General features: G+C 31.8%; 1 protein-coding gene across 1 annotated transcript; it reads right to left on the bottom strand.

Annotated features, from left to right (window-relative positions):
* Positions 1 to 7,265: 7,265 nt before the first annotated feature.
* LOC114368651 (probable polyamine oxidase 5) lies at positions 7,266 to 9,881 on the bottom strand. Its single transcript, XM_028325869.1, has one exon. The coding sequence runs from the start codon at positions 9,726 to 9,728 to the stop codon at positions 7,926 to 7,928; it is 1,803 nt and encodes a 600-aa protein (XP_028181670.1). The 5' UTR covers positions 9,729 to 9,881; the 3' UTR covers positions 7,266 to 7,925.
* Between the last annotated feature and the right edge of the window lie 8,548 nt (positions 9,882 to 18,429).

Here is an 18,429-nt window from a genome sequence, read left to right as displayed (position 1 = left end):
GTAACAAATAACGTTCTCTTAGGAATACCTGTTACATAAGGACATACACGTTGAAAATATCATAACATTTTCTTACAAAAATTACACAAACATGGTGATCATGCATTTACTTAAACAAAATGATTGACATACACATGATCGATACATATGACGCGATGCACATAAGAATCTGTTGGTGGTTGACTTCTAAGAGGGAAAAATGTCATGCTTTGTTGGAGCGAAAGAGAAACAAGGACCATATTATACCTTGATACAATGACATATCCCATGTTGGTTATATTCATCCACTTGATCATGGTGACCTGCATGTAACAGTCAACAAATTGAAATTTAAAGCAAATTAAATCGAACAAAGCATACCATTAAAGTTATATACCATGGATAATCCATCAACAAGTAGAGACCGTTTTAGTTCCTTAAATATGTCTATGTCACCAACCAGGTTGATATACTCATCAAACTATTTTGTAAGTTCTTTAAGAAAATGGTTACGCACCAATGACCATGAATCTTCACCATACCTAATAAGACAACAATTGCAGGATATCCACAGTTACCATCAACTTTGACATCAACAATGTTTACAATGGAATCATGAATACATGGATGAAATTGATCCAACATTGACATACTCCTTCTTTGAATTGGTTGCTCAGATGATGATGCACTATGTTTGACTGAAGAATTACTATTCTGCACAAAATGTAATGCATCAACATACTCTCAGGAAGACAAATCATGCTTTGTTGATCTTTGTTGTTTGATTATTGGTTTCTTCTGAGCACCTTTTGTTTTCACCTTTTCTAGAGGAGCACACGTAGAGTTTAGATCAGGGTAAGCAATTTCCCGAAGTTTACTCTTCAAAGTAACTTTGCCACAAACATCAAGCTCTTCAAATTGCTTGGTTATGGTTTTCATTTCTTTGGTTATGCTCACTTGGGGGACATATGGATTGTCTCAAGTGGTATGGTACCAAAAACATATCTAGATAGCTCACATGCACATGGAAGATTATGAGTAGTTCTCATCACACATCTATAACGAGAAGGGTTTTTGCCAGCATAATGTACATGCTCAAACTCAGTAGCAATCTGATTTAAAACATACCTTAATACCATGCCAAGTAGTCTCTTGTATAAGGTAACTTTAAAAATATGTGCAACCACATGTGTACTTGTCTCAAAAGATGCCTTAATTTCACGTACAACATCTTCATCCTTTAATCTATGCCAATGAATATACTGATCCTGTTTAAGAAGCTTCATTAGTTATTGCATATCAGTATTATTGTCTTTTATGAAAGAACGGTAAACATTTCTTGCATTGTATATTTGCTTGATTGTTGTATAACTATTGACATCGTGCTCCTTCAACGTTAGAAGAATATTTCTTGGTTTCACCATTGACTTTGTTATATCAACAACAATGACCTTCTCATCCTTAGTCAGTTGACCAACATATGGATGTCCAACTAAAGACTTCGCCAATTCATGATTGTGACTCCCAAAAATTAAATTCACCATCCATCATTCGCCTTCAACAACTGGTTTTGCATGCAGCTTAAAGGGACACCCACATTTTTTACTGCCAGTACATGTTCTTACCAAATCCTTCTTCTTGGCCCTATACTGACCACTCGTTTCACAACCAATTAAAACAAATGAGGTCATTCCTCTAATACCATTAATTGTGTCTGACCTCATAATCACCGTCACAAATCCAATTTCACAAGCAACAGATCGAGTCCAATACAAAACATCATCAATGGTAGCAAACACCAATAATGCAATCCATACAAGTTTAGTCTTCAAGGAATATTCATCTAATTACTTTAATAATAATAAATAATATTAATACCTAAGAAGTATTGAACGCATAAGAACAATCAAAATGTTCTTCATTCACACCACCTTCATCTTCATTTTGGTCATTCATATAAACTTCTTCAGACATTACACTATTATACATTCACTGATCTTCGTTTATCTAAAGAAAACATTCAAAAAATTCAATGACAAACAAAAAACCCCTAACCACACCATAATTATACTATCATATAATTTTCACATTTTTTACTTCATTTATTAATATAATACATTAAATTAAATTAATAATGAAAAAAAATTGTATAAATTCTTTAACCCTAAATATCACTTTCTTACTATACAAACTATAACTATCAAATGAATATTCTAACTATATCTATTTAAAGGTTTTTTAATTATCAATTCTAATTTTTTCTAATTAAACGATAAAATAAATTTTAAAAAATAACAAATAAATTTAAAACAAAATTATGGATTGATAATTCGTAAGAAGCATACGAATTCTCAATCCGTAAGTTATATTAAATTTATGGATTATCAATTCGTAAATTTAGTATAACTTATGAATTACCAATCTGTAAGTATTATGCAAAAAGAAAATCAACACCTTACCTCCGCCGTTAATGACCAAACCAACCACCGTCACAACTATCACTTGCCGACGAATCACCATAAACAATTTAGTTCAATCAAAGAGGACACAAGAACGAGCGACAAACTCTCATGGATAACCTTTCACGGAACGAACGACGGTGAAAGAAAAATAAGATCAAGCTCGGAAGAAAAATGAAGAAGGAAAGCGCTACTTATAACAAAGGCATATAATGGACATTTTAAAAATTTTGCAGGGTGTACCAGCAAATTTGCAGGTGCCCCGAAGCAAATCCCTCCATAGCATTACCCAACCCTCTATTTCTTTTGGGTATTAATCCATTACCCTCTTCTTTTTGCTAAGAAAAACATAAAATCATAATGACATAATCTTGTCGAGATCACTTTACGGATTAAATTTTTGTTTGCAGTAATCCTAAGAAAGTAGCTAATTATTATTGTATGAACACGACACTAGGAATAATTTCGCGAAGCTACTTCTGTATTAAGTGCTTAGCATAAGGATAGCAAGTAGACACAGAATAATCTGAATTAGTCGCAGTGTCAAGACATTCTTTCAGACAAAAAAAATCTCAGGTGATATACATCCACTCACTTTTATATTTCCATCCAAAAAAAATATCTCATATTCGCCATTAACTTTATATTTTTAATCAGATGCGCCACCTTCCTTATACCCTTCAATTAATAACCAATCAAAAAAACAATAAAATAGGTAAAAGAAAGGTCAAATCATTATCATTTTTCCATTTTAAAATTTAAGTCTTAGACAGAAAGAATATGGGATTAAGATACTAATCAAAGTTCAGAATCGAGTCCCTCTTCCACCTCAATCAAACAAAATCTTTAATCTTGTGAAGTCATTGTCATGTACTATTTTTTTCACAAGCTTTTGTTGCATCCTAGACCTCTTAGTTGACCCGCTAGGTTGTACAAAATTACTTGCTTCAAGCTGATAGGATCTAGAAAAGAAAGTAAAAGAAGATAGCGATTATAAGATCACAATAATAAGAAAACAGTTCTTTGTAGAAGCTGTTACCAAGTAAAAGAAAAAGGTATAATAATTATAGTGAAACATCATTTGAACCTCTTCCCAGGTGATGGTAAATATCCTATGGTAATTTTCTTCTAAATTAGAAAATTATATTGAACCAAATTAATAGGGGTTAGTGAATCCTTAACTTTACCCTCAAAGTTTACTTCCTTTTTATTATAATAAAAAAACCCTATATGTGTATTTAAACTTTAGTTAAACAATTGGAAGAGTCCCACCATTCAATGTGATTCATACATTGGATATAGCTCATCTCACTCTCACACCTCCTATTCAACAAACCAAGAAAAGGAAAAGAAGAAAAACAAAATAAATGAATTTTAGTTCATGATCTTTTTATTTATTTATTTAATTTGAAATTAAAAAACTAACTAATTGTTTAGCATTGTTTGGTTGATCACTTGTCAAAAGAACATATTGAAGGAGGACTATCCTTCTGGTGTCACGGACATGTCCAGCTAAAATATTATGCTTTGCTAGCTTTGCAATTGAATCATCATGAAAGAGAATGTGTCACAAAAGATGGTAAATAGTTGGATCGACCCCTTCAACTTCAAGGGTGATACTCAAAAAAAGAATTTGGGAAACCTCAACAAACCTAATAGCTAGCCTACGAATAGGACTACCCCAAAGATTCCATTCTAAAGATTTAAGTGGCCTACTTCTTGATCTTTCTTTATATATTATTTGGCTAAAGGTCTACCCCTATCACCACCTAGGTCTTCCTAAAGAAAAATCCAGATCCCCAATGTGATAACTTATTTAAATGTGTCATCTTCCTCTTTGTCATCATCATTGGCTCTCTAGGAATGAAAAAGCGTTATTCTCATTTTTACAAGAAAGAAGAAAGGGATAGATACCTCTTAATCATCTATCATTAAACTTTTAATCTAAGATTTGCAAAAAAGGAAAAGCAGGAGGATCATTATGATAAAGAAGTTGGACACGTAAAGTTAAAGAAATGTTTGTCCAAAGGTGAATATGATAGAAAGAAAAGAAAGAATCATAATTTTGTGAAAGAGAATGATTAAAGTACATCCAACTGAATAAACAGAAAAGCAAGAAGCAATGGAGTTGAGTGGTACGTATATTATATCAACTCACTTCTACTACATCCAGCGCTTAAAGGAGAAAAGTAACACTCAAGATGTGATTTACATTCTCTGTGCTAATTAATTTATTTTATATTGTTTGGTTCCAATTGGTGACTAAATCAGTTCCCTTGCTATATACTAAGTGCATGATAGGGCCATAAGTCTAATAATGAGATGTACTAGTAATTAATTGTTCATCCTTATGTTAAATTTATGCTCGATATTGAGAGGGAAATATTTTGTGGACTAGAGCACATTACACTCAACTTTGATTGAATCATACAAACCATATGCTTACAGTATAACAAAGTAAGCTGTAGCTCACAATGAAATCTTTCCAATATGCACGTGTAGTCAATTCAATGGTCCTACTAAAGTTCAACCAAATCAAGGGGTAAACCCCTAAGCCTTGAGTTGGCTTGTGTGGCATTGACTATTCCAAAATTGAAACATGATCTTATCTAATACTATCATTTATTTTTATTATAAGAAACAACTGATAGTGTTGTTTTTATAATAAGTATCCAAGATAGTATTAATAGATATGGAGTAATTTAATAGGGTAATTGTCACACCAATAACGAGATAGACCAAAGATATTATGGGGGATTACATATCATGGTGATCATGGAATATTGCTAATGAAGGTGTGTGACCATAATGATAATTGGAGGCTAAGAGGGTCATGTTTTGGTAATTAAGACGTTAGATTAGCAGGTGAAGGAATGTAGATTCTCATTTGTTCGTTTTTGTATCAGACAAGGACTAGATGACAGATTGGTCTGTGATATGCAATCATCAAAGGGTGATTGAAGCCCACAAGAGGCAAAAAGAGAGAGCAAGTGGGCCATTTGAGTGTTTTATTATTTTTTTTTCTTTCTTTTCTTTTCCTTATTTATTCTTTTAAAAGGAGAGGGGAGGGTGGAGTTAAAAAAAAACTTGAAATGGGGAACGGGGAGGTCCTTGGGAAATCTTACAATAATAGAGTCACTTTATATTGCACTTGATTTGACCACACGGTCACCAAACAGATATTCTTAGATAATCCGTTAGGATTTATCAAGCAAAGTATATGCAAGAAGCCATTGGCAGAAATTTTAGTGACCCCAAAACAGGTTGTTATTCCATGTGACTTTTGTTCGGTGTTTTATTATCAGAAGGGTCTTACTAATCATTATCTTAAGAATACTACTAAATGAGAATATCAAACATTTTTAATCACTTAAAGTAAACGAATAAAATCAACTTATCTGTTTACTTATTATATAAGAAATCAAATATTATTTTCAATAAAAAAGGATAGGTGAGTTAAGCCAATGATTAACATATGAGGGCCCCCTCTATAAGGCTAATTTATAATGATGAAATTGGTTTACAGTATGCATGACAATATGAATAAGAGGGATGCGATTTTTTTTAGAAAGCATGTATTTTTCATTCCAGATAATTTTATTCGAGTCGGATAAGACTATTATGGGTGATCAAACTTTTCTTTCAAGTATTTAAAGTACTTACATATCCAGGACTCGAACTTAAAATACTAATTAAGCTAGAACAATCTTACATCAGTTAATCCATGCTCTTGGTGGTAAAGGAACAAAATTAATTAAGCATATAGAAGATAAAAACATGGCAATGACACATTATGACAGAGAGTATTATTGTAACATGGGGTTGTTCTAGTTCTACTGTGAAGCAGGCAAAATCAAGCAAGCCCCCTAAGGGAGTAGTAGTTGTAACTAGTATATATGATATGAATGATACTAGTGGATTTGCTTTGAATAACAATTGGTAGGTAGGGGATTTTGTTACTTGGAGCAAAATGGTCTACATGTATGTGTATATGTCTGTCCTATTGGCAATATACGTACTAATAGGCAGAGGAATGGGACCAGTCGTTTTCATGAATCCTGACCAAGAGAGCTTCTGCACAAAAGATCACTGCAATCAGATGGCTATAAGCATCTACAAATTCTGTCTCATTGTTAAAGGACATTTTGGTTATTGGTCTGATCGACCGCAACTGATCATGGGGGCAGGAAGGGTGCATAATGGGACCCTACCACATTGGTGCCTCTATCTATCCATTTTTTCATGTGAATTCTATACAGTTTTAGCCAGCTCATTTATTGTCCCAAGTTACTCACTCACTCACCTCTGAATATATATATATATATATATATATATATATATATATATATATATATATATATATATATATATATATATATATATATATATATATATATATATGACTCAAACAAATCTATGCTTTTGGAGTTTCCTGTTAAGGCTTTGTTTGTTTGGAATCAAAGTTTAAGTATGCACTTGTGTTTGCATTTGAGAAAATGGACTTATTTGTTTAAACTTAAAAAAATTTAAAATAAACAGATAAGATTTGTTTCTCAAATAAACAGAAAATATTTTTTTTTAAAATAAAAACAATTTAGACAAACACACTAAAAACAAAAAGTTATTTATTCTATTAAAATATATTTTTTTTCAAAAAATATGTTTAAACAAACTCTTCCAACATTAAAGTCATACATTTTAAGCCCGCTAGCCCCAGCATTGCATTGGTTTTGCTTACTATAAACAGTTTACACATACATACAAAGTGGTCCTTTTTTGTTGCCTTACACTGAAAATATTAAACTTGATTATATATGTAGAATGGAATGAACAAGGATGAATTGAATTGAACTAACTCCTTACCACTCAATTACAGAAGCTCTATCTATATATCACATGAAGGACAAATTCTCTTAAAGGTAGCATAGCATCATCAAAGTTTTTGAGTAGAGGTTATACATGACAAGAACACATATATAGGTCTGAGCAGTTGACAAGCCATATTTCACTTCGTAGAACTTAATGAGGAGATTCCAAGCTGGAAAGAGCCGGGTTTGGCGGATCCTGTCCTTTGAGAGAAGCCAGAGAACTCACATGACATAGGGGGGTTGCATTGCATTTGCATATCTGAAAAGCTTTGCTAGTTCTAAATTTCAGATTCTGAATGTCATCAAAATTCTCATCTAGTTTTTTTCTTTTGAAAGATTAACAAGGAGACTGATTAAATGAAAAAGATACTACACTCGTAAATGAAGAGAAAGGAATATATATTGGGGAAAAATTACTTCAAGTAGTACATCTAAAATGTCCCCATCGCACTATTCATCTTGCCCCCCTTCTAATATTGATTTTTTCCCCCAATCACTCACTACTTTCCTTAAAGAGAAACCAAGACGTTTAAAATGAAAATGGGAATAGTAATATCATAGAGATTAATGTTCAAAAATTTTAAAAGAGGGAAAAAAAATAAAAATAAAAATAAAAATACTAGTTGTTATAAATCCCAACACAATGGTAATGTTGAAGAAGCCTATTGGCTTCCCTAAGACCGCTGAAGTAAGCTCCATGAGTTGTGGAATAATGAGTTCTGTGAGTTGCTTCCCCTGCAAACAAAATTTGAAGTGGAGATGATGAAGCTGCAGAAGAAGCTTGACAACTGCTGTTATCTTTTGGCAATGGCTCTGCCATTATATCTAAATCATCACCACTTGATCCTACTGCAACATAACTGTATGAGCCTAAAAACAATGGATCAGTTCCCCATTTGCTCTTCAAGACTTTACTAAACTTCACTTCATTTTGTAGGTAGTGAGATCTTCCCTCATCAGAGTTCACATTCCCATTGCACAGTTTATGTGAACTACAACTGGTGGAACCCTTTTGCCACTGAGAGTGATGCTGTAGAAAGAATGAGACTGTGGATGAAACACCGTTTATGATCTCTTCATCTTTGAGTGACTCAAGTGCTAGTGCTTCTTCCCCTACAAACCATGACAAGAGGACACTGGAATTGTTGTAGATGGGGAAAAGGGTGGCTGTCCTCCTCATCCACCATGGTATTTTCTTGTTCCTCATTTCAGATTGAGGTGAATGGAAAGCCATTTGCAAGAAAGGGAACCCTTTGTCGGATTGTTCATTTTCATGTTGTTTCAATCCTCCATGTGTTGGACTCAATTGCATAAACAACTTGTTAACAACACCAAAACCAAGCCTTGAAATAGCCTCAGTCTTGGAAGGGGGAAGAGGAGGATAGAACATACCCGAATCATCATCATCATCATCAAGAATAGCAGCTTTTAACACTCCAAGTGAAACTGTGACAATGACATGATCAGCATACATAACTGAGCCATCACAAAAATGCAGCTTCACAGGCCTAGAAGAAGAAGAGCAACATCCATTATTTTCCACAGCACCACCCTTCTTCCTCTTCTCATCATCAAGCTGCCACTCAATCCTTGTAACTTTCTTACCCAACTGAACCAAACCAGGTGGCAACACAGAAGCCAAGTACTCAATTATGCTCAAGTACCCTTTAGCAATAGTGATTTCTTCACCTGGGAACATTATGTACTCACTCTCAGCACCATAGTCCAGTGTGAAAAGGTCATCAGCTGAAGTATATGTCCTCTGGTTGTTCTCATGCATTGCAAAGATTGCTTCTTCAAGCAACTTCCTGCTCCAGTTCCCACACCCTTTCACCTCCTCTTGCTCCTCCTTTGAAACCTGGTATGCCTCAAGCCCTTGTCTGAGAAAAGAACCAACACTAAGGTTGTTCTTGTTGTTGTTGTTGGAAGAAGCAGAAACAGAAGCAACCTTAGCAGCCAACTTTTGATAGCTTTCAAGTTCACTTCCACCCTTTGAAGTGGTATCATTGAGCTTCCCTTGAGAGTATTCCATGAGGGTGTTGAAAAGCTTTGTGATGGGGTCAACAATGGAAGGGTGGTGGAGGTGGAAGCCACCTTCAGCAATGGTGATAGTGGTGGCATCATCAGTGACAGTGTTGCCATCCATGCACTCCCAAGGTTGGTCAGAGTGGAGTGAGTGGATCTCTTGAGCAATCTTGTGAATAGGGCTGCCACCAATTCCATGGATCCATGTTGCTCCCATCTCAATACGGTCACCACCAAACTCTGAGGTGTTGATTCTTCCACCAATCCTTGTTCCACCCTCCACAACACACAGCTCAAACAAGTCCTTTGAGGCTGTGGCAGTGTAGAGCTTGTTGGCAGCAGTTAGGCCTGCCATTCCTGCTCCAATTATCACAATCCGTGGCTTCTTCACCACCATTGTTTTTGTTGTTGTTGTTGTTGTTACTTCTTCTTCAGTTGAGAGAAAGATTTGAAGATGAAAATGAATATAGATAATAGCTTTGCTTTTTTTTTTTTTTTTCCACTCTTTTCAAGCAGAGGAAAACAACAAAACTAAAATCACACACGGGGGGGGGGGGGGGGGGGGGGGGGGGAGGAAATAAAAAGAAGACACAGAGTGGTACAAGAACACAAGTGGTGTGAGAACTGTGAAGGTGAGATTTGAGTTACTGACAATGAATTTATAACTGGCCTCTCTGCTTCCTCACTGAATGGCCTTTTTCTTGCACTTTTGTTTGGGGAGGTGTAGTGATGCCAATCACTAACTTACTAATGTAAATAAACAATTATTATCACAATAATCATAATAATAATACTACTAAATATCTATTGAAAGGAAATAAATACAGTTGAAAGTCACACACTTTCAAATAGTAAATGTAAAAATCATGTGCAGTTTTCATGACGAAATAATATATGCAACCAAGGTTTAAAACATCATTCTCACATCATTTTCAAGAGATTGATGAATAAAACAAGACAGAATCTTACATATGATAAATTCTATATTGAAGTTTCATTCATTTTCTTGAGTGAGTTAAATATACGTGTATTTCAGTAAACATTTTCTTGGACCGGCGTATTGTTCTTTTCTCCTATTTTTTTTTTCATCTAAAAAAGCATCATTTTTTTTTTTATCTTTGATCATGATTTAGGCTGCAACATCAAAAGTTTTAAGATTTTCTACCATTATGGCTACATCAACTACATTTATGCATAACTATTTATAATATCAAGAATTACGATAAATTGTAACTGTAATTTAACATCATATAGTGAAACACTAATGTAGGGCTTTGCCTTCTAAATTACAAGTGACTTTATTTTGTTTTTCAAGTTGTTGTGGTTTCCTATTTACTGGTAATTACTAATCCCTAATAAAGACAGGGGTCAACTTTTCTCCTTGAGCACACACACTCTACTACAACTACTTACAATTACAAGCAAAAGGGTTGAAAATTGAAACTCATCCAAGTGTAACATAAAAATTGAGAGTGGTATCAGTAGGTCTGCCCCACAGCCATAAATGCCCACGAGTGAGTAATAATTCAGAGACAGTCACTGAGCACTGAGCCATATGACTAATGTCTATGACTATAACCTATGCTATGGGAGAGGTAGGTTTATTACCAATTAACCATAGGGGGGAAAATAAAAAGAGAGAAGAAAAGGAATTAAATAACTAAATAAAAAGGTTGATAGTACCTTTCACCAACCTCACATGTAAATTGAGTTAGGGACGGCCCACCAACTGAACAAGTCAATGGTCCTGATCAACCGATGGGCTGTCCTTAGATGAGTCTTAAGGAGGACACCGTACAAATCCCAACAATTATAATCAAATTGCTGCACACCACACTCCCTTGCACTGTTGTATTATTGTTGTTTACACTAACCCTATGTTGTTCTTGTTCTTCCAAATTCACATTCTCTCCACTGCCTCTTCTTTCTCTCAAAAAGCTATTGGTCAATTATTTTGGGTTTAGATACAACTATTTATATATGATTGGAAAAACTTCTCCTAAATATTTACGGGAGTTTAATAATTATACAGTATAAAAAAATTATATTTCCAATCAATCATAAACTATTACTGTTATTAATTTTTTATTTAGATCATAAGTATTTTTTTACCAAAAATAATCTTAAACGGATATGATCACTATGAGTAGTGAAAAATTTCCTCTCCAAATATTTATTGTATTAACATATTTAATATTTGAATTTAAAATCACTGATTAAATTAAAACAATCGTGGCATGAGAATTAATTTACTGTTTCGTGTTTGTATCACTTTTTTTTTATTAGGTTGATATGATTTTTAAATTATTTATCATGAAACAAACTTATTTGTATTTGGATGATGATAAACTTTATTCTGTCAACCATTAAAATTAAATTAGTATGATTTTTAAATTAATTATTATAAAATTTAACATAATTATCTTGTATATAATTATCTTATATAACTATATACAGGTTTTTAAAAAATAGTTAGTTTAGAAACATATTTTTTGTCACAACATCAAGGGTTTTGGACCATCCGTAACCAAAACATGACTGCAATTATAGCAGAGCATTAGTTGCATTTCCACATTTTTCCACAATATAGTGTCAAATAACGTGATGAAATCATGACCATTTTTAAAAACATTTGAGATTGACTTATTTTCACAATGATCTCATTAACAAATTGACTTATCCTGTATTGATATTGATTATTCTGACGTTTGCAACTGAACAATCTTAAATTTACATTGACCAGTTCAAAAATTAGACTGTCGATTAATTAGTTGATTTGTTAACTTAACTGAATTATTGAATGCAAATATACTGTTACAGTACCATCTTTTATGGAGACAGAAGAGTAAGATAAGATCTAAATTGGTGTTTTTAGTGGTTAGATTAGACCAATTAGACTGCGACCAATTTTTTAACTCAATATCTTAGACAAAGTATTTGTTTTAACTTATTTATAAAATAAATATTTTATTATTTCAAGAGATTTTAACAAAAATATAACTATTTTTCAAGGAAATATCCCAATGCACTTAGTTTATTATTGTGGATGAGTGCAAAAAATGTTAATAAAATACTTCCAAACATAATTTTCATATGTTCTTTAGTGAATTAGTTATAATTTCTTAGATTTTTGAAATTTTAATCAATGATAAAAAAAAGTGCTAGAAAAATGATGTACTTATCATTTTTATAAGATCTTATTAATTAGAATTTTAAAGAAACTGATTAAAAAATCATTAAATATATTTTTAAAAATCAGTATTACTGTAATAGTATTAAACTATTTTTATATTCTTGAAATAGAGTTTAATACTTATATATTATACTATAATTATAAATTATTATTTAAATTATTTTATTATACAAGATGAATTATAAAAGAATGATTATATAAATTTTTTTATTAGTACATGAAGTTTTTTTTTCTTCTTTGAAATAATAAACATTTCTTCTGTTTCAGTAATTATTATTCTTTAAGCCAGTTTGAAAAGTTATACTAGCAGAGAGAAAGAACTGAAGTGGAAGTGTTTATTTAATTGTGATGGGATTACTATTTCAAAGTTTGTTAGCAGTTAGCAGCACACGTTCAAAGGAAAACGATCTGAATAATAATTGTATTTGTACGTACGGTCCAAGAAAAACCTAACATTGATTGAAGCAAATATCTAAGCAAAGCATCTTTGATATTTGTGGTCAACGGTTTCCAGACTTTATAATTGCAAAGGAGTGAGAGAGAGATAAAGCAGAGCAGAGCACAGCACAGTGCATGAATCTTGGTAAAACAGTGATCAGTGAGCAACCTCAACATGATAGCTAGAGCTTATTTATTGATTGCACTACCATTCATTTTTACTACTATAACCCTTTGTCAGTTCTCACTTTGTCATTCTACCCAATAAATAAATCTGTTGTGGTGGCTTATTTACTATGGTTGATAAATAGTCTCTCCATTCCTAAATATTGAAAATTTATAGCAAATTGGCATATATTAAAAAAGTTACTGTAGTTAGTTTAGAATATTAAATTTATTTATAATTGTAATTTTTTGAAAATTATCCTTCAAGTTATTGAAACTAACTATATTACTTTTTACTTAATTATTCTTTAATTCTCCAACCCTCATAAGAAAGAGAAAGAGATAATTCATAAAATTTGTTATTTATGAACTAAAATAAATATGAATATTTTGGTAAAAAATAGTTAATACAAAAAAAGTATAGAAAGGAATAAGAAAATTTTCTTTTGGGCGCCACTATAACCTTGAATATCCGTTTAAAATTGTTATGGGGGAGCGAACGAAGGTAATAAAATATATTAGGTGACATGGGAAAGGGTGTGTAGGAAGCATATATAAATCTCGAAACAAACAATTTGGCTTTACTAGGGTAATAATGATAGTGGTGATTGAAGTAGGAGCAAGATGCATTATGGTATAGGATGCTCAAAGAAAAGTATGATAGAGGAGGTGAGAACTGGGAGTGAAAGGGAATGAGATGTTCGAGCTGGTAGGCTGATATCAATTCTTTGGAGGAGGATAGTTAATTCCAACTACATTGGTTCTCAAGATCGATTCGAAGATAGGTGGGAAGGGAAAAAAGACTCTTTTTTTTTGCCAAGATTCATGGGTGGAGGGTGAGAGGCTAAGTGAGAGGGTTTATAGATTGTATAATTTTGCATTAGATAAAGAAGCCAAGGTGGCAGAGATAAGGAGTTGGCAATTAAGCATAAGGGGAGGAGGAAGAGAGAAAATTCTTATGCATATTCAGTCAAAACAACGTATAAGGAAACTATGACAAACAAAATGAGAGATAATAATAATGAATTTTATGAGAATATGTGGGTGTGGAAGAGGTGCCCTTTAAATTAATTATATTACAAGCTAAAGAGGTGGAATGCAAAAGATACAATATGGGAATAAAAGACACCAAACACCTTCTGTTTGGGTGTAACATCTTAGGTATGGTATGAAGTGATGAGTTAGTGGCGTATTAGTTCATAAATGCACAATTTCTCCAATGGAAAGGGCTTCTGAACGTGGGTGAGAGAGTATTAAATGGGGGTGGTTAGTTGTGTGATTTGCAGTGGTATAGATAATAAAGTTTTTTTTAGACAGAATAATAAACTCTAAAAGTTAAAAAATTCAAAACTCACGTTCATGGTTTCATTCTAGTACCATCTGAAACATGCCATGAAGCCAATTTATGTACCTAAACTTGCTCTCGATCTTCTTAAAAGATAGTGCAGATACGTGAGTATAATAGATTGATTAGAGAGGGAAGATATGCTTGGAGATGAAGACTACCCCACCTATTTTCCCTTTGTACTATTTAATTAACGCAGTGTCCTACTTAGGGGCAAGTGAACCATATGAAATCATAATCAATCATACATGGACAAATATAATGCTCAATAAAATTAATGGAATATCTAAATAGATCGTTCATTGTAATGCTGTGCACAGTAATTCTTAATTATTGAGTCAGATTCTTACCAATAACTTTTGTTTATTAGAGATAATGCACCATTATCCATGCCTAATTACTCACAAGTCAAAACCCCATATATATTATTTACTCCACATCGTATGTCGCGAAATATTTACTGTGCATTGAAGCTTGAATCCAAAAGGGTACTTACAGTTTCAGGGTATCACGTGTCTGGTGAAGAATTACTTGCTAGTAGAACACAAATGTTTTCTTTGTGGAACATTTTAAGGTAATTATTTTTTAAAAACCAAATAACTACTAATAAGCATATATTTAAATTAACTTGATTCCAAGAATGATTTTCTGAGAAGTCCTCATATTCCATTTCTTTTTTTCATCATATTATACTAATCGAAGTGAGATTATATTTAGATTTCTTAAAAAAAAAAGTCTCAAAATAATATTTAAACTTCATAGATAAAAAAACACTATTTAAACAAAGATGAATTTTTACTAAAAATAGTCAATTAAATTTTTCAATAGAATTAATCAGTAGTCAATTAAGTTTTTCAATAGAATTAATCATTAATAAAATCGTGAATATTTTATATATATAATACAGTAAAAAGAAATAATTTGATAATGCGAAATGCTAAAAAAACTAGACTATTCAACTAATTTCAGTAAATTTTCTTTTTAAGTAATTGAATATATAAATTTACCCCCAATTTACAAATCTAAAAATATACAAAGTGACTATAATTTAGTTGGGTATGAGTTTTGAGCAACTCACATGACTAACTAGTACAAAAGTAAATTTACCATGCCCTCATGTAAATCCTGTCGCCATTGGTCAATTCTCAATGTGGTGATAATCAGTGTCCATAGAAAAAAATCAGAAAAAGGTGGGGAGGGGAAAAAGAAGGACTTGGCGACATCATTCAAGTATGCTACAATTACAAAGCTATTTTTGACCTATTTACAATCCTTGCCTGGTTTTTACTTTTCATGAGTAAGAGACAGATGATTGAGACCCATAATTTGACAGGGAGGGATTCATCTGAGAATGATTGTGTTGGAATGGGTACAAATAGTGGTAAAGGATTGGAATCATAGCTCAACAATTGTTGCTGGATTTCACTGTCCTGTGCCTTACATCACCAAATTAACTTTACACATATCAGGGCAGTGAAATCTAAAAGAGATGCCATAAGCAATTCATCAATTTCCCATCCTTATCTTTATGGTGTCACTTTTTCCTAACCAAGCAAATTAATTAGCTTATGGTGTGAGAGCAATAAAATGATAAATGCACAAAGGGGTGTATTTTCTTGCAAAGTTTATAAAAATATGGAGTACATATTTTAGATGCAAATTCTTCAATGATGTGAGTTAATTAAAATTAAAATGAAAAGCAAAGTACTTGGATGAAACGCTCAAGGAGGAGTGATGTGAGGTTTTGGCGTATAGAGAAGTGAACCATAGGCATAGGATTCTTGAGCCACAAACTTTCTCCCTTGGAACTGTTTTTGGAGTTTAGTGGACATTTCTAAGTTTTCTGGCATGGCCTTTCGTGCCATATCTAAAGAGAGAAAAAAAAAATCAAGCTAGGTTACTCCTAAATTGCTAAGTAATTATTGGCATGGAGTGGTCTTGGAATTCTTGTTCTTTTCTATATGTTGCTAATGCTTCTAAACTTGCCACTCCTTGAATATTACTTTACTATCATTTTATATTTACTATTTATGTGATGGTGTTTCCTCGCAAAAAGGACCAAAGGAACAACGAGACACGTACTAACCAATTTGATTCTTTGGATATTGTCAAGTGTCAACTCCCAAGTATACATGCATACTAGCTTTACAATTGATTTATGGTTTAATTACTCGTTTACTTTCTTTACTGGCACGGTTTTTACCTTTTATTCTTTATACTTTAAAATTTCCCATTTTCATTATATACATATTATTTTTAATCTCTATTTATATATTATTTGTATTATTTTGATTTAGTCCCAGCTATCTAAACTTATAAGGAGTAAAATGATTATAAGGAGTATGTATAGGGACTGAAAAAGATTATTTTTAAGTGTAAACAATAAGAGATAAATTAAGTTTGTGTAATTATAAGATCTAAAAAAATAATTAAGCCTTGATTCATTAAGGTATTGAGTAACAAGTGATAAAGGATGTAACCATATATCTCATTTGGTCATATCCTATACACACACAAACATTTTAAAAAAACTTAATTTCTTCTTATATATCATAATTTTAAATATATATATATATATATATATATATATATATATATATATATATATTAATAATTGTCTATATTATCATTCAAGAAATGTCTAACCTTTTTCTTTGTTTTTATTGACAATATTGCATCCCTCTTCATCATAGTCTCTTGGTTTTCTGTCGAAGATGTCCTTTTCTTTATTCTTCGTTCCTATCTTTGAGGAGCAGAAGATATATTTATCATTCAAAAGATATAATTAATCGCGGAGTCAAAAAATTGAAAAGACTTTTGTTACATCATTATTCTAATACCTATTGTGTAATAGACCATAATAACAAGTTGAACTATACATTTTTATTAATAAGTTTTATTATTAGCTGGTAAACAAAACATTTTTGAACTATTCATCTTAATCTAAAAGTTCAAAATAATAAATTTGTAGGTTTCATCATGCATATGTTCCAGATTTAATTAAATCATTTTTTATTAGTTTATTATTTTATAATAAGTGTAAATAATGCATCTACTGATGCATTATAATAAGTGTAAATAATGCATCTTAATTCTTATATTATCATATAAATTTGTTAATTTTTATAACAATTTGTCAGCTTCTTTAAATGTGTGCAAAAACCTATAAATTTGTTTCATTTTATTATAAGTGTTAGCATGTATTTGCTACATGTCTACATCATCGTGAACAAAATTTGCTAAAAATTAATAAAAAAAAACTAATGACTAAAACAAAATTATACAATTAAAAATAGAGACTAAAATTACATAATTAAAATTTTGAAAAAATTAAAATTGCACAACTATAAAAATTAAAAGTGGATTTAAGCATATTTTAAAAATGATACATCGCATGTTTGGAAGGGGATAAACTATGCATTGACTTGCTTTCATTGTGTTTTGAATACGGAGAACAAGTTGTACGTAGGTTGTGCAAATTGTCTCATATTAGATAAAAGGGGATAAATGTTAAATTCATTATCTTCCTTTAAGCTTTAATTTCATGACGCCACTTTTTGGCACAACTTGGGTTTTATTGTTTGATTTCATATGCTTATACGATGGGAATCTCTCGATTTGAATTTCTCATTTTCTAGTCAAATGTTGATGTTCTCTCATTGCAATTTAATAACATCATTGACTTTGGATTCTTGTTTTTTAAAATAAAATTTAACTTCATTTCAAGAATATTAACGTGCTGATGTGCATGATTGGTGGAATTTCGCATTTTAAAATTAAAGCGTCACAAACAAGTCTTCTATTTTCTAAGTTACACTATTATTTATTTATTTTTTTCTTAATTTTTCAATTTATTAGACAAAAAAATGTTCTTACTCATATGAGATTCGATAGAGGTAAATTAAATCTAATTAATAATTATTTTTGTCAAAATTCGATAATACCATAAGAAGTCAC

The sequence above is a fragment of the Glycine soja genome, chromosome 9 (genome assembly GCF_004193775.1).
Source record: "Glycine soja cultivar W05 chromosome 9, ASM419377v2, whole genome shotgun sequence".
In the NCBI taxonomy this organism is placed as follows: Eukaryota; Viridiplantae; Streptophyta; class Magnoliopsida; order Fabales; family Fabaceae; genus Glycine; species Glycine soja.
Note: the sequence above shows the minus strand (reverse complement) of the source record. Positions and strands in the feature narration are given on the sequence as shown.